The sequence below is a fragment of the Cheilinus undulatus genome, linkage group 6 (assembly GCF_018320785.1).
Source record: "Cheilinus undulatus linkage group 6, ASM1832078v1, whole genome shotgun sequence".
Taxonomy (NCBI): Eukaryota; Metazoa; Chordata; class Actinopteri; order Labriformes; family Labridae; genus Cheilinus; species Cheilinus undulatus.
This window is the reverse complement of record NC_054870.1, coordinates 29,309,889-29,331,417: the sequence shown is the minus strand read 5'-3', so window position 1 is coordinate 29,331,417 and position 21,529 is coordinate 29,309,889. Positions and strand designations below refer to the sequence as shown.

General features: G+C 37.9%; 1 protein-coding gene across 1 annotated transcript in view; it reads right to left on the bottom strand.

Annotated features, from left to right (window-relative positions):
• oprm1 (opioid receptor, mu 1) overlaps positions 1-21,529 on the bottom strand; it is a 65,394-nt gene that overhangs the window by 2,148 nt on the left and 41,717 nt on the right. Inside the window, exons 2-5 of the mRNA XM_041788842.1 lie at positions 7,503-7,852; positions 4,503-4,678; positions 3,774-3,952; positions 3,103-3,286 (exon numbers count right to left, since the gene is read on the bottom strand). Of these exons, the coding sequence (XP_041644776.1) occupies positions 3,103-3,286; positions 3,774-3,952; positions 4,503-4,678; positions 7,503-7,852 (889 nt within the window). The remainder of the gene's footprint in view (positions 1-3,102; positions 3,287-3,773; positions 3,953-4,502; positions 4,679-7,502; positions 7,853-21,529) is intronic.

The following is a 21,529-nucleotide window of genomic DNA, read 5'->3' as shown; positions in this document are numbered from 1 at the left end:
GCATATACTCCTCATGCATGCATCGATTCTCTCGGGGTACTCCATCTTCTTCCCACCACCAAAGACATTTTTTGTTAAGTTAATAAGTGACTCTAATGTGAGAGGGCCTAGTTTTTGTCTCTATAAGTCAGCCCTGCAGTTGACTGGTGACCAGTCCAGCGTGTATTCCGCCTCTCATCTAGTTGACATAAGTATTCAGAACATTTACAAAAACTCTCAAAATTTAGCTCAGGTTCCTCCCATTATTCCCAATCAATCTTTCTACATCTTGACAGGAGTCCACCTGTGGTAAATTAAACTGATTGGACATGGTTTGGAAAGGCACACAACTCTCTAAAGAAGGCCTCACAGCTGACAATGCATATCAGAGCAAAAACCAAGCCATGACGTCAAAGGAACTGCCTACAGAGCTCCAAACACTTTTACTGATCTCATCCTGATTATCCAGATGACAATAAAGCTGGAATTGTCAACAATGTAACTTTACTCGTAAAACTGAAACTTTCTGTCATCCACACAGGGAAAAGTATATCCATTAAAGTCATTATCTCATGTAAAACTTCAAATGTCATTTCTATGCTTAAAGAATATGCATAGGTAAAACCTCCAAACCTTTGAAAAGTAGGATTTCAGAACACAGAAGTGTCATCAGAAACCATGACAAAAAAGTCCTGGTATTGAACATGTCACACTCCCACGGAGAGGAGGAGATATTAACAACCTTCGGCGTGAGCTGCTATTCTGTTCCCTCAATACGTTAACACCCAAAGGTCTCAATGAAGAGATGGATTTTCGCACCTCTTTAAAATGTGTATGCTCTGACTTACCTCTGCCACTACTACTCAGTCATTCTATAGATTTATGAGTTTGTACATTAAACTGCTAGTTTTAGAAGTTATAGAATACTGTCTATAGACTGGTCTATCTTGTTATGTATTACTATACTTAATTTATTTCATTTTTTTACTTACTTGGTTTCCCAAGAATGTTCAGAGTAATAGCTTCATAGAATGACAGGATCAGTTGTACAATCCCCTATTTACTTCCCACAATAGGATGACGGTTCATTTCTGATTCATAAATAGCACCTACAGTACTTATGGGCGCCTCTCCAGTTTAATGTGTTTTATGACAGATCCAGCCTGATGATAACCACATTATACCATGGAGGTTCTCAGCCTAGATATTTATTTGTTCTCTGTACTATAACAGAGTTAAAAAAATGTTTTTGCAATTTTGATCTACACGGTCATATGTTCTTTTCCTATACCTACCTGTGCAGAGTTTGTTACATTTTACATATCTCTACAATGAGGTTAACAATAAAGCACTATATCATGAACATTTGAAATTGTAAATATCACACATAGTCACTGGGTTGTATGTTGACGTGCTTTTTTTTTTGTCCTTGAAACTTGTTCATGTGATGACTCAAAGATCGAATCATGTGATCGTCTATGTGATTACCTTCACCTGTATAAAATGAGGTGCTCTGCACTTGTCACTTTAGTCTGACGAAGAGCACCTCCGCTCGAAACGTCACGTTGGTGCAATAAACAATTATATATTTGGAGTCCTGCAGTGTGTGAGACGTATTTCTGTTCTTTGTCAGTCTCTTTTTCAGCTCAGCACCTGCCCACCTTGGTTTTTAGACTTTTTTCTTATAAAGCTGGAATTCCCATCACCATGGCTAACGGGGACTATTTGTCATCATTTAGCTGCTAGTTATGTTTACTGGGGATATTGTATGTTCATGTGAGATAACAAGAGTGTTTTTCTCCTTTTTCATTTGAGCTAAGCAAAAGAGGGAACTTAACTAAAGAAAGATGGGACTTTTCAAAAGAAACTATTGACATTTGCCACAGTCTATCTTGATTTCAGTAATGAAGTGTGAGCAATCAGGTCATGCCCAACCATAATCATAAAGTGCCAGCACATAATTTAGAGCACTGGTTGTGTCATTAACGATTCAGTTTTATGGTGGGAGTTATAATGAGCTACCATCCCTCCAGAACCTTAAACACGGGTTAGACACGAGACCCATTGTGCCTCTGTGCCCAGAGATAGCTCGTCTGGCATTTTTTTTTACCAGATTGTAAGATTAGTCCATCACAAGATCAGTATACATGGTGACATAACCAGGTTTTGAAAGCAAGAACTGAAAGCAGAAGATGACAGGCTGTAAATAGCAGGAGAATATAGCCATTTAGTGTGTCCATTAGGGAGAGAAATGCAGGGGAGAGGTTAGGTTAGGTCAGCATCAGTTGGGTTATTTATGGTCTGCTAACAATGGGGAGATGCACATGGATGTAACAGACATGTCCATAGTTCTGAGAGCTATAAACCTACAATCACACTACTGTAATTGGTGACGTGTCTGTATGTCTGTCTTGATTTGCACACCACACTGTTGCTTCCAGTTGTCCTTGACACCCCTTAGAAGACGTCTTCGGTGTACCCGTTCAAAACTGGTGCCATAACAAAATCATAAATCCAAAATCATTGTACCTTTTGCTTCAGTTTGCCCCCCTCACCATCCCCATCCCTGATTACGTCACTTCCCCTGTATAACACATACGCTCACTCTGCCAATGCCCAAGAGGAGACGGCTTTCACTCTTAAACACGCATCAAAGACAGAAACTACAGGGGACACATGGGTCTGTTTTTTCTTTATAATTGAGAGAGAAAGTAACAGAGCTGGAAAACAGCTGGGTTTTGTTTAAACACGCCCATGAGGTCAGAAAATATTACTTCGACATTGCTATTACTAAGGTACCCACAAGGCAATTTATTTTGGCATGCCTGGATGTCATGATACACCTGCTCTGTGAACCCTGATTAAAGAAGGCTCTCTTTAAGGCTCTTCTCAATGCTCTTATCGAACAAGAAAAACACAGGAGATGTGCCACACATTGGAGTTAGAAATCATGGTTTATTTGCTGTTTGGCAGTTGTAGTTGGCTGTGCTGCATATGTGTCTGTCTCAGTGTAGTACTGAGTTTTTCAAATAATTTTGGGCAGAAAAAAAAAAAAATGAAATATTCCAAAATGTTGAACTCTCTTTATAAGGAGATATTTGTTTACAAAGACTGAATGTCTACCTGTTGATTGGACCTCTCCCCTGTGTTTGCACTGTTGTGTTCACGCTGTGGGAGCTTGCGGCTTGTCACTCCAGTCCGTGACGAGTTCTGCATCTCCAACACTGAAGGACTAGGGGTGCAGAACTCACGGAAACAACGCTTGAAGTTCTCGTCCAGGTAGCCATAAAGAACTGGGTTCAGACTACTGCATGAGGGGAAACAACGGCACAGGTCAACACTGGAAAATAACTTTAACTGACATCATTTTCACATTTAGTAACACTCAGTTAATTGAGTCCTGTGATCACTACAAGTCAACTTAAGTCATTATAAAATATACAACTACACATGATCAAAACTCAATACATTTGCTCTTATCACCAAAAAACACATTCTTTTTTAAAATATGCACCCTGTTATCAACACTCATCCAGGCTTTTTGTCCTAGATAAAACCACCCAGCATGTTGGGTTAAGGTGATTAAACCTATCTTAATTAAAAAAACAAACAAACTTGTGTGCAGATGCAAAGTAGTAAGGAAATTTGCTGCACCCATTAACACTATACTATACTATACTTTCACATAAATCCTTATGAACAGTTTTATTTCTGTTGACTTTAAGGATTTTCTAATGTGTTAAATGTTGTAATGCTTTGCATTTGTCGAAAAATGTCTTTTACTCAATACGTACCTGTTTGTGTAACCCAATGCAATGCAAAAATGCCAGGTGATAGTCTGGAGTGTGGAGCTGGGGATGTTGATCAGGGCTGTGATGATGACAAAGATGTGGATAGGGGTCCAGCATACAATGAAGACAGCAACCACCACCAGGACCATTCGGGTGATCCGACGCAGGTTTCTGTCCTTTTCCTGTGATTGGTAAGTTAATAGTGTTAGAAAAGAAGGGGATTTGGAGTTTGGGGTGAAGAGTTTGGGTTTATGAAAAAATAAAGGAGAAGTTAAGGTGAAGAGGATGATGGAAAGATGTGAGAAGAACATTTGTTTTTCCATTTCCATCTACCTTTCATAACCCTCATTCAAATATTCATGTTTTTTGCCACCAATCTTTGGTAAATTTCTCAAAAGCTGAGTGTGAAATTATTATGTTTGGGTCATTTCATTTTCATCTGCAATTAATTAAAACAGAGCTGCAAGCTTAAGTTGATTTCCCTAATTGCCATCTCTTGAGAGTAATGAGTGCACTGTATGCATAAAAGGTCCAAGCAGCCTTTGAGTTTGCTTCATTATTCTTGAAGAAAAATAATTATTTTAATCAGTGCCCCATGTCTACTCAAGCTTTTTCGTAATTTCACTAATTTGTTAATCATGGTTGCATTCAAAATCCCTGTTTACGATAGATTAAACAGAGTAAATTAGGTGTGATTATTCGGGGTGATGTTTTATAAAGTTTTTTCATAACCTGGGAGCCTGATAGCATGCGCACGCTCTTCAGCCGCAGGATCATGAGACCGTAGCAGATGGTGATGATGAGGACGGGCATGATGAAGGCGAAGATGAAGACGCAGATCTTCAGCAGGGTGTCCCAGTACCAGGAGGGATGGGGGAAGATCAGCTTGCAGTCCACAATGTTGGAGGCTGTGAGGACATAAACATGCAACATTACATTCACATGATCAGAGGTAAACAGAGACACAACCATTCATCACAGCTACACCAGTCATTTCATGGATAGTTATTTTTATCTGGTCTTTTTTCATGCTAACATCTGTCTATCCCTTCTTATGAAATGTTCCAGCTTAGTTACATGTTAACAACATGATAAAAAAAAAGTGATTTACAAGATACATATAGTATTCACAGATGGTTATTTTTATCTGCTTTGTTTTGACTTTGGTATCTGTCTCTTCCTTCCTCAGAAATGTGTCAGCTTAGTTGCATATTAACATGTTCAGGTGTCTTAAAAGATAAAAATAGTATTCACAAGTGTCCAATAAAGCATGTCACAATTTTGGGTTTTGGCATCATCTAAAAACTGGATTTTGACATCAACAAGATACTTGGTTTGGATATTAACTTGATTCTTGGATTCTTGATTCTTTATTTATTGTGCAAAGAGTTTTGAAATCACATAGATACTGGGTGTTAACATCAACTGGTTGATGGTTTTTAAGGTCAGTGAGGTGGGAAGTTTTGAGATGAGGGTCTCTTGAGTAAACTTGGGCTGGATGTATATTATCATACACTGCACATACTGTTTTCAGCTCCAATATTTTGACTGATTATGTGTAACTGAACTTCCTGGGTTTGTGTAACTAAATATACTTGGTAAGAAATAATAAAAAGTAAGAAAATAATAAAAAGTACACACAGATAAACCCTCTCTAGCCATGACTCTGGCTTTATTAGTGTAGTGAGCTGGATTATAGCATCAACAACTGCTTCATGACAGTTTCAGTAACTCTGAAGGGACATATGACTCAAATGGCAAAAACATTAGCCCGTTAGCACTAATTAGCATAAATAATTTGTGATGATACCAGAATGGGAATTACCCTGCTTATAATGAAACTGGAAACAGGAGATATGCCCACATTGTGTTTTGTGAGAGAAGAAGGCTTTAGCGAGACAATGGTATTAGTCAAGCCAGAGTAAAAGCCACCATCACAGCCAACAACAGCTAAAGGGTGGAACAGAAGTAGGAGGAAAGAGCAGCAAATAAAGTGACAGCTACAATGGACTCAGGTTACAGATAGCTAGCTTGTCTTAGAGTATGGTGATTTGCTCCATCTTGTTACTACAGAGCTCTGCATTGGTGTTTTCTTTGTATCTATATGGGTAATAACCCTCAAGTTACATTATCATCTCTTATTATTTTATTCTGAGATTTGAGGTTTTATTGAGTGGTACACTATAGAAACATAGCAGGCTTATGGCAGCCCCATGTGTGATGTAATATCATTTCTTCAATGTTAATTATGATTTGCGAGTATTCAGGTACTCTTCATTGAGTTGTATGAGTACTCGAGTACTAAAGCTACTGTAAAATCTCATCCGTAGTTCTGATATCAACTAGACTGGGTTTGTTTACGTCAACTATTTTAGGTGTTTGGTTCTAGTTTTTGACATTCCCCTAATGATTTTTTTTTCATTTATGTCAAGTATATGTTAGGTTTTTCAAACAACAGTCATTTTTTGCTCTTTTTTTCATTCATCTTATTTCCTAAACTTAACTTTAATGAAACAAACATTGGTAACTTCAAGATTAAAACTTGGTACATCACCTACGCAATCCTGAAAGTTAAGGATATATCTGGCATTGTTCACCTGTTTTGGGGCTGTTTATATTTAAGTCGTTTTACATTGAATCCTTTCAGCTTCAGGTATGTGTCATATAGTGTAATTGATGCAAAGTATACACAAATGTGTAATCACCTCATGATTTACGATAGTAGGACTGTCAAATCCTTTATTGATCAATTAAAATGTTTGTCTTATTACAGTTTCACTTATAAGGTTGATGACCTAGCTTTACAAAAACTTAAGATAACACTTGAGAAATTTCTGTAGCCATTTTCCCTTCATCAGCAGTGTGATTACACAAGGACACTCTGTCAGAGAGAGCTGTCTTTGTAGGTGGGTCCTTGACAGTGCAGACAGTTATATTAGTCCCCAGCCAGCTATACAGCATTGAATGGATCTTTGTGCGGCTGCACAGAAAAACTGAAGAACTCTTCTGTGTTGTCTGCTTTTATATAGTCAGTTGAAGAGCATAATCACGCCTCAGGGCTGAAATACACATTATGAACCGAGTGTGTTTCTTAGCGTTAAGTCCAAGAACTTGAAAAAAAATGTGTCTGCCTTTGAGTCCATACTTTGTTATGCATCATTTTTATGGCTACACAAGAATTGAATGCTACATTTTGAGGTCTTGCTTTATTTTTTTTGTCTATTGGAAGACAACATCATTTGAAACAAAAATGTTGAGGGATATTTGAAGGAGAGCTGATTTGAGTTATTCTTAACCTTGTTATAGAGAAAATATTTTAAGTTAATTTTTTCACTGAGTTATAATCTTAGCACCAAAAGAGAGGACATTTTTGTTTGGTAGAATATTTCTTTGTTGTAACAAACCTTGTTTATTTCCCTTTTAAATGGTGTCACCTTTGTAAGAAGCATACATTTGTGGGATGAGCAGCAGAGCTGAGTATTTGGGTTGCATCCATGAAAAATTTGCCAAAATGATTCACTGCTAATGCAGTTCTAGTGAAAATAGTATATTATATGATCAGAATTTGTTTTCCGATCAATAAGATGGATATTTTACGATCAAACCATTATCAGAAGGCTACTCTGTTTTAGCCCACGCTCAAGTCCAAGCATTAGGATCCAAATGGGTAAGGACAAAAATGGTATGAGAATATCTTCAGATTGCAGTGTAAGACTAACAGTGTATGCTTACGATCGACAATGGTCGAGGCCATGAACATGACTGGAAGTCCGATGGCAGAGGAGAGGATCCAGTTGCAGATATTTACAATCTTGGCGTTACGCGGCGTCCTGAAGTCCAGAGCTTTGACCGGGTGGCACACGGCGATGTAGCGGTCAATGCTCATGGTGGTGAGTGTGAAGATGGAGGTGAACATGTTGTAGTAATCGATGGACATCACCATCTTGCACAGTATGTCACCAAACGGCCACGTTCCCATCAGGTAGTTGACGCTCTGGAAGGGTAGAGTGCTGGTGACTAAGGTGTCGGCCAGGGCCAGGTTGAAGATGTAGATGTTGGTGGCAGTCTTCATTTTGGTGTATCTGCAGAGAAAACATGTCAGAGTTGTAACATAATGAATCATTTTTCATAATTAAAAAGCCTCTAACTGATCCTATAGGGAAGCAGAACCCAAGACTGAATGGAAAATAATGATACTGCATTATCAATCAATCAATCAAACTTTATTTATAAAGCGCTTTTCATACATGACATGTAACTCAAAGTGCTGTACATAGACAAATTAAAAACATTCCCTCAAACCCACCCACCCCCACCTTTTGCGTAATATAGACAATTAGAGTCATTCCCTCACACCCACACACCCGCAACCACCCTATCCCACTATCAACCACCCCACAGACAACAGTTACATGTGCACCCACTCACACCCACTCACACACACTGTTTCACAAACACACACACACATACACACTAAAATAGTGGATATTAGGCTGAGTACAAGAGGCTGAGTACAGATGAACCAGTTGAGAAAGTGCCATCAGAGGGGCCGTCTGCACCAGGAGCAGCGAGTCACCCACCGCTACAGGACACCGACGCAGGACCCAGAGGAGGGATGAGGCAGAGACACCAAACCTCCACCAGGGACCCACGAGACAGACCCCTGCAGCCATAGCCGACCACCGCTCCCGGTGCAGAGGGCTCCCCCAGAGGAAACACTGGAGATCCTAAAAATGATAAAAGGATAAAAATAAGTAAAACCTCAGTACAAATAAAACCTAAGAACTAAAATATAAAATAGCATAACTAAAAAATTAAGGTAGGAAAAGAATAAAATTCATAAATAAATACAGATTGAAGGCCTAAAATAAATAAATATCATAAATAAAATAGATAAATATTAATCAAAAGCTAAGCTAAAAAGGTGTGTCTTGAGCCTGCTCTTAAATTATAGATAGTGTATCAATGTCTCTTTGAAGTGTTATGGTCTCTCTTTGAAATATGTGCTTCTATATAGTTCTATAATCTACATTTTTATTCTCTTTGATGTCTTTCTGTCTTGTGTAAATATTTTGAATTGATATGTGAGTTATTTCTTTGAGTCTCTTTGTTGTTTTTTGTGTTTTTGTTATTAATTCTCAGTAACTTTGTTACTCTTTGTTATTATGTTGTCTTTTTGTTGTTTGAAGTTTTTTAATCATTCAGTTTGTTTTTCATCTCTTTGAGCGTCTTTGTACTCCTTCATTCTTGTTATAGTTGTTTAGTGTTTAGACTCTTGGGTCCCTTTGTAGTCTTCAGGTCCTGTTTGGGCACCATATGCCATTTGTTTTTGGCTCTTCTATGGTTACTATAGCTTAACTTCACAAGTGGCCACATTTTTGCCTAACTCCATGGGCCCCCTATGAGGCATTGACCCACAAAGCCCCGCCCCCCTTTCTCCCCTCATAAGCAGCCCTTGTTTGTAGGTATAAATTTCTTTCCTGTTCATTAAAATAAACTAACCCTGGATTATCTGATAAATGCATGCAACAGTCACTGGTACCAGTCTTATTTGAATAGCAATACCAATAAAGATAGGCTATATCTTGTTAAAATGGGCAGACATAAAACATCACTACAAGAGTTCAGGTAATGCTGCAACAATGAATTGCTAAAACCAATAAGAACTGGTTGTCAAAAGGTGTTGGTGACAAATGTGTTTATTTGTTGTGCAGTTATTATGTCAGCAGTGTTAAATAGACCTTGGTCAGCTTAAGCTGCTTTCAAATAGGCTGTGTATAACTCTTATTTTCATTGACTACAATAATTGTAATAGATAATTGCTGACAGAAAATACAAGAGGAAATGTTCATCAGTGACCTCTTTTCAATGGAAGCTGGCTTTAAACATGGCGAGCTAAAAGTTCTGTTTTCAGTGACAACATGGGGTGTGATAATAATGTTGGCATTGGCCTGTCAGGTGTTCAAATCTGTGATTTTTTTCTCTCCACCATGCTTCTTATATGTCTGTCCAAATACAAGCAGAAGAGAGGAGAGATGTGACTGCAGCAGGCAAAGCAAGAGAAGTAATCATGTGTGAGTCTGTATGTACAGGTCCAACCCTAATAAAGAAAGACATTGAGTAAAAAGTTAATTTTGCTGCTGAATCTGTTGCTCTTTTGGCCTAAAATGTAAACCAGGGAGAGCAGTAAAAGCTCTTTTACTGCTAGGGCTGGGCGTTTTATTGAAATTAGATTAAATCACAATATGGCCTTCTGTAATTTTCAAATCGCAAACAAAGCAATATTTCTCTAACCTGAAATGTGTCAAAATACCAGTTGAATCAAAAAAAAAAAAAATTGCAGTAGAGATTTTATGCTCCACATAGTATTCAAACATCCACGTCATTCTTTTAGAATAGTTTAAAAAATGCTGCTTGACTAGTTTTGTATTTGTTTTTCTGAATCAAAGTGAGAATGACATGAAAATTATCATTCCCTTCATTCTCATAAGCCAAAACATTCCCAATTACATATTTTTTCCAAAATTATTGATCCCTATTTTAATCCATGTAATAATATGCAAGTTATAATATTAAGTGAAGTTCTAAGTTTATCATTTAAAGGGATATTTCAGTATTTTTGAAACTGGGTCGCATAAGGCACCAAGCAGTAGAAGTGGCGTTAGCCTCCAGTGATTTCAGTGAGCATTTCAGGACGCTAGGCTATACAGCATAACAGATGCAGGTTTTGGCTACTGGTTACATGCTCTTGTATTGCAAAATTTTGACAAAAACACAGAGGCTTTCTGAGTATAGAACAAAATGCTTCAAAAAAAACATTGATACTGTGCACATTTGAGCCAACATTGTTTTGTAACCAATTTTAACCAAAAACTCACTAAATTCCAGGGAGAAACCGTACCCATCTGCACGCTGTATAGCCTAGCCTCCTGGCCGGAACAACCAGCAAGTCCATCTTAAAGTCATTGGAGGCTAATGTCATTTCTACAGCTAGGTACCTCATACGACTTAAGATAAAAAACACTGAAATATCCCTTTAATTTGAAAAGAGATCTTTATTATGATCCCAAGAGAGGGCACTAATGTTGTATGCACAAATATTTATTGATAATTAAGTGATGTATATACAGTGCTTAACAAATGTATTAGACCACCTGTCATAAAAACGAGAAAACATAAATATTTTAGAAATCTTTCAAAAACTTCTTTAAAACTAAAAATGTTATTGTTATTTATTTGGCAAATAACAAACTGAAACAACTAAATAGTCCTTTTTCCACACATAATAACCAAAAACTTAATATTTTGAATGGCCTCCTTTGGCCTTGATAACAGCTTGCATTCTTGTTTTTAAGGACTTTTTCACAGCCTCTTTTGTTATTGAGTTCAGATAGTTTCTAGCTGTTCCCACAGACTTGCTTTAGATGAAACTTTTGTGCCATCAATCTTTTTATCTACTAAATCCCAAATTTGTTCAATAGGATTCAAATCCGGACTTTGACTTGGCCAGTCCATCAGTTCCAGTACTCCAGATTCCTTTTTATGGTCAAATAGTCTCTGCACAGCTTTGAAGTATGCTTGGGGTCATTGTCTTGTTGGTATATGAACCCACAACCAATCAGATTCAGTCCAGAAGGGATTCCATGATGCACTAATATGTTATAGTAGACGTTCTTGTTCATTTTCACTAATTTGCCCATGCCGTGTCCACAAATGGAACCCCATACCATAATGGAATCTCCACTGTGTTTCACTGTGGGTGCGATGCATCTGGCATCAACATGTTCTCCAGCTATTCTGTGGACCAAAAAAAACAACAACAAAAAAACAAAAGAAAAAAAACACGACAATGCTGACCGAAGAGTTCAAACTTGGACTCGTCTGTCCAGAGTACCAAGAGTATCAACAGTCCAGTGTTTGTGCTCCCTGGCAAATCTGAGGCATTTCTGGATGTTTGCAGGCCTCAATAATGGCTTCTTAGCAGCTATTCTTCCCTTTAAGCCTTGTTCTGTCAGTCGTCTGCTTCTGGTCATTCTGGAGACTTTCTCAGACTCTGATCTAGAAGCATTCATCTCTGCCTGAAGATCAGCAGTGGTCTTCCTTCTGTCTCTAGTACTTTAAATCTTCCTTGGCGTATTTTGTAAGTACCAGTCTCAGCAATTGACTCCAAAGCATACTTGACCACACTGTGACAACACTTTATGTCTTTCCCTATTTGTCTCAGAGACCATCCAGCATCATGAAGTGCTTTAATTCGGACTCTTTCATTTTCAGAGAGCTCTCCACGTTTTACCATTTTGAACAGGAATGAGGAATTTCAAACTGAATTCACCTTTTTATACCCAAATTTGAGCTGGCTCACTGGGCCGGAAATGAATCAAGCATAACATTCAACCACTAAAACTCATTTTTCTGTTCAGGAATGCAAGTAAATAACTATAATTTGACATATTAATCAAGAAATAATAATGTGCTTTACTATTTTTTCAGTTTGTTTGTAAATCAGTACATTTGAAAATTCATGGATAACAATAATAATTATATTTTAGCTTTAAAAATATCATTTGGGTTAAAGAGCTTCTACATATTGATGTTTTAACCATTGTAGAAACTCAAAAAATGATTGTGGTAATTACCAATGCTGTTAATTTAGGGCAGCTGTGGCATAAACCTTACTTTGGGTGGTGGTCTAATAAACTTGTTAAGCACTGTATACATAGAGAGAAAGAGAAATTTGAAAGAAGTTGTTCGTTCCGTCTTTTTATTTCCAAATAGTTCTAGCGAGACCATCTTTTTTTCAGCAAAAAATGCCTTTGTGCTGTTTAAGAGGTACTTGGCTGAAAAAAGTATTGTTGCTCTGTTAAGCTAAATAAATAATCAGCTGATTGACTGAGTTAAAATAACTGTTGGTTGCAGCCCTATAGTCACATGCACAACAGCCTGAAATCATTAAAGTACACTGAATGTGTTTCCAGACAGAACCAGCCTCAGCTAGTGAACACCTGTCTATTTAACTCCATGTGTAGTGCATGCAAGCACAGCCAAATTACTTCCCCTGGTACACCCTGCAAGTTTGAATCTATAGTAGAAGTAGCTGCATGAACTTGGCAGAGTATCCTGTGATGTTGTCTGAATAATTCAGGTCCTCTGTGTCGACTTTCACTTCATTTGTTGCCGCAAACTTTCTATTTAACCAATTTCAGCCGGAAATAAAGTTGAAACAGCAGAGTAAACTCCCCAGCTCCTCAGAGTATTACACAACATCACAAAGAAATAACGTCCCTCAGCTAACAAAGCCAAAAGTGCAAAGTTCTGACTGTTATTAGCACAAAAGTTTCATGAAATACAAATCATGTTTATGGGGTTTGTTTGTTTAGTGTTTGAGAATTCCTCTTGAATAATTCATGCAAGTGTTTTCTTTTTGAAAGTAAAAATGCTTACTCTAAAAAACTTTCAGAGTTGATAATGGTAAGATTTATTTATTTTTATTCATTAAGAGACTCAGTTAACATGGGATACAGGTCCTCAGATAAACCCAACTCTGTATGAATTCTTGTTTTGTTGTTCGAATGAAATCAACTTTCAAGAGCGTTCCCATTAAAGATCATCAGAACAAAGGAAACATGTCTGCTTAATCAATATGGTGGATAATCAAGCAGAGAAGACATGGATTTAAGAGTATGGGGTATAGTGTAGTGTCTATAGAAAGAGAAGAAGATGAAAGAGCATGGATCCATTAGGCAGAGAACAGAAAACACACCAATGAAACAGCCTGGTTGTTTACAGCTGATGTCAGAAAGAAAAATTCTGTTTAGAATTCCACTCTGCCATGAGGTGAGGGTGAAGCTGGATCACCTCAAAAACACTGAAAATTATTTAGCAATACACACTGAGGAGTCAAGAGTCAAGTGAAATAGATTTTTTTTAAAAAGTAGTGTTTTAAATATAATTTTAAAAACCAATGTGAAGTTGTGTTCTTGAGAAAATGTGCTAAAAGAGTTATTTTTGACCTTTTTTTTCCATTATAACAATTTAATCATACTTATTTGGTTAATATCAGTTCACTGTGAGCCTAATTCCTGCCAAATTTAGACATTTAATCAATTTTTAGGATTCTGATGGAATGATAAAGAAAAGTACATGGTACGAATACTTAAATATACTGTACATATATAATAGTTTTGTTGCACTTAAATGATAATGATGATATAAATCCGTTTTTTTCGAGTGTCATCACTGCTAGAATTCACTTAATGCTTCAAAATGTGTGATTATTTTAGGTTTTCTGTTGGACTTAAAAGCTAACTGGTGGTACCACCGTTGCCCATTGGTTGCCCACCAGTAATATTCTAGGGCTTAAATTTTGACGTTCAGTGTATTTCAGTGAGTGCCCTATGGAGGGTGAAATATGCTAACGGAGCATAAAACTAGCATTGATTAAAATAAAGGTTAAGAAAGAAGACTGACTTTACTTTCCTATCTGCTCCTTAAATATTCAACAGTTTAACTTGGCTAAGCATGACGCTTGAAAATAAAAATTTTTGGAACTCCCCAATCTGTTTATTAAATTTTCTCAAACCAGCCTAGTTTAACACAAACATTGAATAAGAAGTCTACAGTATTCTCTTATCTGTGCTTTTAAGGCCTACCTATTCCTTTAGTATGCTATCACCAGCAGCAGGTTGGCTAGCTTAACATACACTTTGGCCAAAGATTAACAGTAGGCTTTTCTCTTTTACGTTCATTAAACATGCTACCAGTTAGCTTAGCTTAGCTTTTGCTTAAAGATGGAAGAACAGGATTGATAGCTTTGTCAAAAGTCTTACTAGAGATTCAACCATCAGCTTGTCCCCATAAAATCCTGACAAATCCGCCAGTCAAAACCTTTAAAACTTTCTTATTAACGTTATTAAATGTCAAAAATGGTGTGTGTCTGACTCCTTTTTGGCTTTGAGAAACTACCAGCAGAGAATCCAGGAAGTTACCAACTCTGGAAGAGATTTTTCCCCTCGGAAGCCACTAAGATTGTTGACATAACATTTTAAACCTAAATGAGAAAAACGTTGTTCCCAAAGTCTAAAATAACTTTTTAAATATTAATTCAAACCCATATTACTAATCTAACTGCTGGTATACTGTTGCACATAATGACCACTTTGACAAATCTCTGCTGTAATGTTATTGAATTAATCTACATCAACAAAGTGACAGAGATACATGACACCCTCTGCCTTCACTTTGTTAAACCCCCAACTGTCATTTTACCTGCAAGGTAATTTACTTGTGCTTTGCCCTGGTGCTCTCCACAATAATCCCCAATCCTCTTAGCCAGAGATGACAGTTAGCTCATTAAATTCTGATTAACTACAACAATGACAGGTTATGGTGTTTGTTATTTCAGGCTTTATTTGCATGGGGACTGGTGAGGCACTGCAAGATGAAGTAAAAAGCCATCAGTGTATGCTGAATAGTGTGCTGGAGCTTGAGGTAATAACATCCCTTTATTGACTTTGTGCCTGTCGTTAACGTGGCTGAAGACGATAGCTTGTGGTTCTCCTGTGTGCCATATGTCTTAGGCTCACGTAGAGCGAGTTGCATCGTGGGGTGAGTGGCCTTATTCCATCTACATTAGCAGAATGAAGTGTTTTATTAATGAGTTTTCAGCTTTAATTTATTTTTTGCCCTTGAGGTTGGAGTACACCAATTATCCAATACTGTCAACATATCTTGATCATATAATATTGCAAGTTTTTGTTCTCTAGTACCAACCAGATTTCCGGAACCTAATTCACCTGGAATAAAAACGCAGCTCTATAAATATGTTTTAGGGAACTTTTTGTGTTGGTGTCATCCAAAAAAAAAAAGAAAGTTAAATATTACATTTTTGTTAAGACATTTTTTATCTCTGATTTTTCAAACTACTTTGGGTTTCACAAAAATTAAGGAGTAAAGTCAAATAACCAAGATGCTGACAAACAGCATGGCAACCCAGCTATATGGCAGCAGTGTCTGGGCCTAGATATAACAAAAGCTTACTCACCCTTTTTTTTCCCTTAAAAGCATTAAGGCTCAGCCCCATTTCAAACTTTTACCTCTACCACTTGTTTTTGACTGCCCACTTGCCCCCTGGAACAGAGCTATAAAGGTAAAAGTGAAATCTTTCCCATCATCAGTGTTGGTTACAGCATTACGTGATTGAAAATAACATTCATTATACCATGGTCTTGGTGAATACTTGATTCTGATTGGCTCTGGAAATTCCATTGGTGTCCATTAACTTCTGATATATGGACACCGTTCGAATTTCACGAGTAGTTCCGGTCACTGTTCCAAATTAATGCGCAGCCGTTAGCCATTACCCCGTTAGGAGTAACTATAGCAACCTGAGACAGTCATATTTTCTGAGCAAGGAGTACAGTGCTGCCAGCCTAAGGAGCCTGTGGACTGGCGTCAACCATCACTGAACTGACGTACATAAAATGACTGACTTCAGGTTTAAGACCAGTAACATAAGACGGTCTTATCTTCTAAATCAGATGTACGTCTTGTTTCCAGGCTCACCTTAACACTGAAAGTGTTTCACGTCTGTGGCCTCGTAGCACAGAAGGGGGAATTATTCTGTTTATTTAAACAGCTGGTCTGCTAAAACTAAGCTTTCTATCAGATGTTCACGTTAACATACACGTTTATAGTCTGACCACAGATGACTCTCAGTCTCACTTGTCTTCATGTCTTTTCATTGATAAATCCATTATTTGTTTTCACCTGAAAGCTGATTTTAAAACAGCTAATTAGAGTTTTATCATAAATTCACAAACTAAAACAATGACAGCAGTTGAGTTTTAACAGGAGAGGATGCGTTTACAGGAGAGACCCCATGAGTTTCTGTGCAGAGAGAGGCAGAGCGCAGACACGGTGCACTTATTGATTGATCACGGAAGGTACTGATCTCCAAAAACAGATATATTTAGGGTTAATTTACAAATGTGTGACGCCCAAATAGAGTTGATGTCTAGAGAGAGAGAAAAAAACGCTCAAAGCAAGCCCCCTCGCCCAGCAGTTTTAGTTTTCCTCTGGAGTGCCTCTGTGTAGCGCTGGATGTGGCGGTGTCATGTGACCGCCTCTCATGTAGTGTGCTTCTAATGTGCATTAGAAAGAACTTCAAGGGGAAAAAACTAAATAAATGACACGACAGGTTTACGTTGGTTATTGCCTCTAATTGTCGATTCTGATTAGTTTTCAATGAATCGCCCAGCACTACTTTGAAGTTATCTATGCACATAAAAAACATAAAGTGAGTTTAGTTTTTTGGTCTAAATCACTTTAACTGTGCTCTCCCTTACTCCTTTAGGATCCTAAAGGCAGATACTATGATAACCAATAAACAACTACAACCAGGGATCCACTTTTAACTAATGGATGGAAGAATTATTTAAATTCAAAACTTTATGAAGACCACAAACACTTAAACTTATTTAAAAATTCACCACAAGTGTATTATCTTCCATTGAAGAAATACTGCCAATGTTCAGCCGATCCTACATCATGCTTCCTGTTCAAGCATTTATCTCAAGAGGAAAATACTGCTGTGATGTTCTTTTCATGAATCTGTGGCAAGGCCCTGGTCTGGTTCAAGTCCCTGTGTCTAAGATGTATTTTTTCCCTCCGTTTTGGTGCATCAGTCTCAGAAATGTGCATCACTCGGGTCCTCACATGTCTTAGACTGATCCTTTCTTCTGTGGTTAAGGTTTAAGTGGATACTGAGGAGAAAGCACACCAAAGATACATTCTGAGTGAATAATTCCTTTTAAATTTGGCGGTTATTTTATTTGCTGTTTATTTTGAAAGTTTTAACCCAATGAGACTTTTAATTTTGTTGATATTACATCCCAGAAAATATTTCTGATGTAAATGTAATCTCCACTGAGCAGCACTGCCTGTGAACAAGCCGTTTCCTGAAATAAAGAACCACCAGACTGCTTGAATCTCAATCATGCTGTATAGCGTGAGAACAGAATAACAAATGGATACTGGCTGATAACATGTAACAATTACACTTTAATAAGTGTAAAATTGATTTTCATGTTGGTAGCAATTATTTGATAAGTATCACTCATAAAGAGGATACAGATCTCCTGTGAAATGCTTCTCATTTTCAAAGACAGCTCCGATCATTCCACATATAACAGATATGGACATTTTTTTTTCAGTAAACACACCAAGAAAGCAAATATTCATAGCAAATGCCTCATCTGTTATTGTCAGGAAGAGATAAGTGACAATGAAGAGAGACCGGACAGAAGTAACCGTCCAGAAAAAAGTAAATCTTTATTGTGTTGGTGAATAAAAAAACACCTGACAGCTGAAATTATTCAAACTGCCTCTAAACGACCCTGACATCGTCTTTTTCTAGACCACTGAAGCACAGAGGCGGCAGACAGGCCTTCAGTAATGGACCTTAAAATCTAACGAAACACTCTTTCAGTGAGATCATTTATAATTCATCGCTTTCCATCAACATGTTAGCTGTGGTTCCCTCCTCAGGGAGTAAGACTTTCATTCCTCCTGTTTCCATCTTATCGTTCTCATAATGTTTTGATTATGATGTTAAATTATCATTGAAATGATTCTGAAAAAGAAGATTTTACAAACAGCTCTTGCTTACCCTTTTCAAAAGGAGGGAAATACATTAGCATGATCTCATAGGCTCTCTTTGAGAGTGCATTTCAATCATCTGCAAAACACAACAGATAGGACAGTTGAGGATTGCTTTATTTCAATATGCAGAAAATTAAACAGTCTAGTGTAATTATTTTAGCAAGATCACACGATAAACAGCTTTTCTTTTATTGCTTATCAGACTGATGGCCCTTAATAGTCTTTGAAGCTGAATGAAAAAAAATAGATTAACATCATTATGACCTCTAGCTCAGCTCCCTAATGAGAGCCATCTGCTGCTGGAAGTGTAATACACAATCACAGAATTTGTTATCTAAAGGGTTATTTTCACGAAATAAGAATTTTCTCGTGTTTGAGACCTTCATGTTACTGAAACTGAAAAATGTCATAGTTTGTGCTATTTACAGCTATGCAACTGTTCAGTTGCATGGGAAAACAAATTTTAAGCTATTTTTGTGTTACAAGAGTCAGCACATTCGGGCAAAAAAAGTCATGAAGATCAGATTTGGTCAGGTCAAGTTTGGTTCTCTAAAGTTAGTCATGGTTGGTTATGGAGAACCCTGATCTTGCTAATGTTTCCACTGCCAATATCCAGTAGGGGTGTGACGAGACACTTATCTCACGAGACACGAGATGAGACGAAATTTTACATGTTTTTTTAATTTTGAAAAAAAAAAACATGGGTGGATAGTAGGTCCTTTATACAACTGAAAGCCATAATTGCAACGCATTTCAAGTTCGTCATCTTATGTATTTTTTAACAAACATAAGCAATAAACCACATCTACACAGTCTCTCTGCTGCACACTGCTCAGTTTATCAACACCCAGCAGACTTGGCGCTCTAACATGCACCAGGGTGTGAGGGCCCTTCAGTGCTGCTTGCAGCCCTGGTTCTTTCTGCATCTCTCTTCATTCTTCCTCTTTTTCGTCAACATCCCTTCCAATAAATTTTAAGATTTTTTTTCAGTTTGAGTGACTGATCAAAACTGTCATCACTTCAGCCTAGTGTGGCTATAAACACAAGAACAAGAAGGAAAAAAGATGAGAATGAAAATGTAGACATGTTTGTTTCCTCATATAGACTAAACAGCTGCATGCGCTGCCACTGTAATTTTTCTGAAGCATCCCAACAACCCCAGCTGTTCAATAACAATAAATGAGCATGCTCCCAACTGTTCACTGCTGCCATCAACGTTTGAGCCTCATTTCCTTTAAAGTAGATGATAGCGACTGACATGAAGACACGTTGAACAACTGGGCACAAGAGAAAATGCATTCTGTCCACCCCATGTCTCCACTTCATGAATATAGTAAGCAGCATGGAGCCTCTTGAATTAGCCTGAATGGTAATTAGTCATTAACTATCTGTTTGCACATGTGAGGTTGAAGTTTCACCATGGCAACAACTGTGACCAGGCCAAAGAGACTATGGTGGTAGGCATGATCATTAAAGTGATGATTAAAGCAAAATTTCATACCACTTTAATCTCTTCGGCTCTATTTACATCACTGAAAAAGACAAACTATGACAAGAACCAAAGATAAAATGCTTCAAGTAATGTTACAAGCAAGAGTTTTAAAGAGTTTTTTTCTGAGTTTTAACTCAGAAAAGTGTTTATGTTCGGGTCTGTTTGTGCTGCATTTAGCGTTTGCATCTTAGCTAAACTTTAGCTCAGCCGTCTCAACGGGTGAGATTTATGAGCTGCCGTAGTTCTTAATCACTTTTCTCCAAAGCGTACAGACAGGCAGACATTTTGAAAGTTATCCATCCTTCATATAAAGTCCAAATGACTTTTTCCTGAGGTGCAGAACTGTAACTGAAAGGCATTTAGGCGATGACAGATGAAACACATCCAGCTACCTAGCGAGCACCTAGCGAATGGAACTCTCGTTTAAAAGTAAAAGGTCACCACGGGTCGCGCAAGATTACAGACGCTGAGCTGGAGCATGGCGGAACTGGCTATGAAAACAAGCTGCAGAGCCCAATCTTTAACGTTAAAACCGGTCCAAAGACCGGTTCATGCCTCAATTTTACCGATCCAGGGCTTCGTGGACCGATGCACTCAGACTGCCGGTGTCAACTTCTTTACACCACAAGGGACTGAGAAAACAAGACATGATATGGATTATTTATTCTGTGGTTGTTCGCTGTTTTTTGTAAGTTTGACGAACATTTCCTGTGTTTGTTGCATGGCGCAGCAGTTATAAGTGTCAGATGGATAATTGCGTAAGGCTTGGATAAGTAAGAGACCAATAACTTGGCAAGAGGCCCTGGTATGAGCTTTGTGTATTTTGGAACAGGCCTTTAGTGAGTCAACGGTCTGGACACAATATTTCAACAAATGTCTAGATGAGACCCGAGCACTTGTTTTCACCAGTTTGCAACAGGGGCTGATAAATTTTCTCTGCCTTTTGTTACACGAGGAGCTAAACATAATTCATCATCACCCGTTGAAGCCGGCCGATGTGTGTGTAACCTCGTGTGTGATTCATAGGCTGCTGCAGGGTGCAGATAAACCATTAAGTCTGGGTTGCAGAAACAGAGGCTGCTCATGTGAACAGACATCTGTATGCCTCTGGCTCCCAGCAATAACACTGTCCATGCATGCTGTGAGGAGCATGATGGATTAGGGTGCACGGTTTGTGACTTTGCGTGTCTGTCTGGTTGTTGGGCATGTGTCTCTGGAGTGAGCAGTGTCAGGATGCAGGGGTTTGTCTGCATTTTTACGACTAAAATGTAGCATTTTTATTCACTTAAAATTCTCAAACCTTCTACATCAAGATATTGACATACAGAACACTGGAAAACCAACTTCTTTTTTTAAATATTTATTTTGGGCTTTTTATGCCTTTATTGACAAAGGAGGACAGTGGATAGATTTAGAAACAGGGATGAGAGAGTTGGAGAGAGACATGCTGGAAAGTGCCACAGGCTGGAATTGAACCTGGGCCGCTTACATGGGGCACACCTTAAACCACTAGGCCACCCAGAAAACCAACTTTTAATACTGCATGTCTCTTTATGTGAAAGAAGCAGACTGGAAAATGAGTTTTTGGCCGATGTGAAAGCCTCACAAA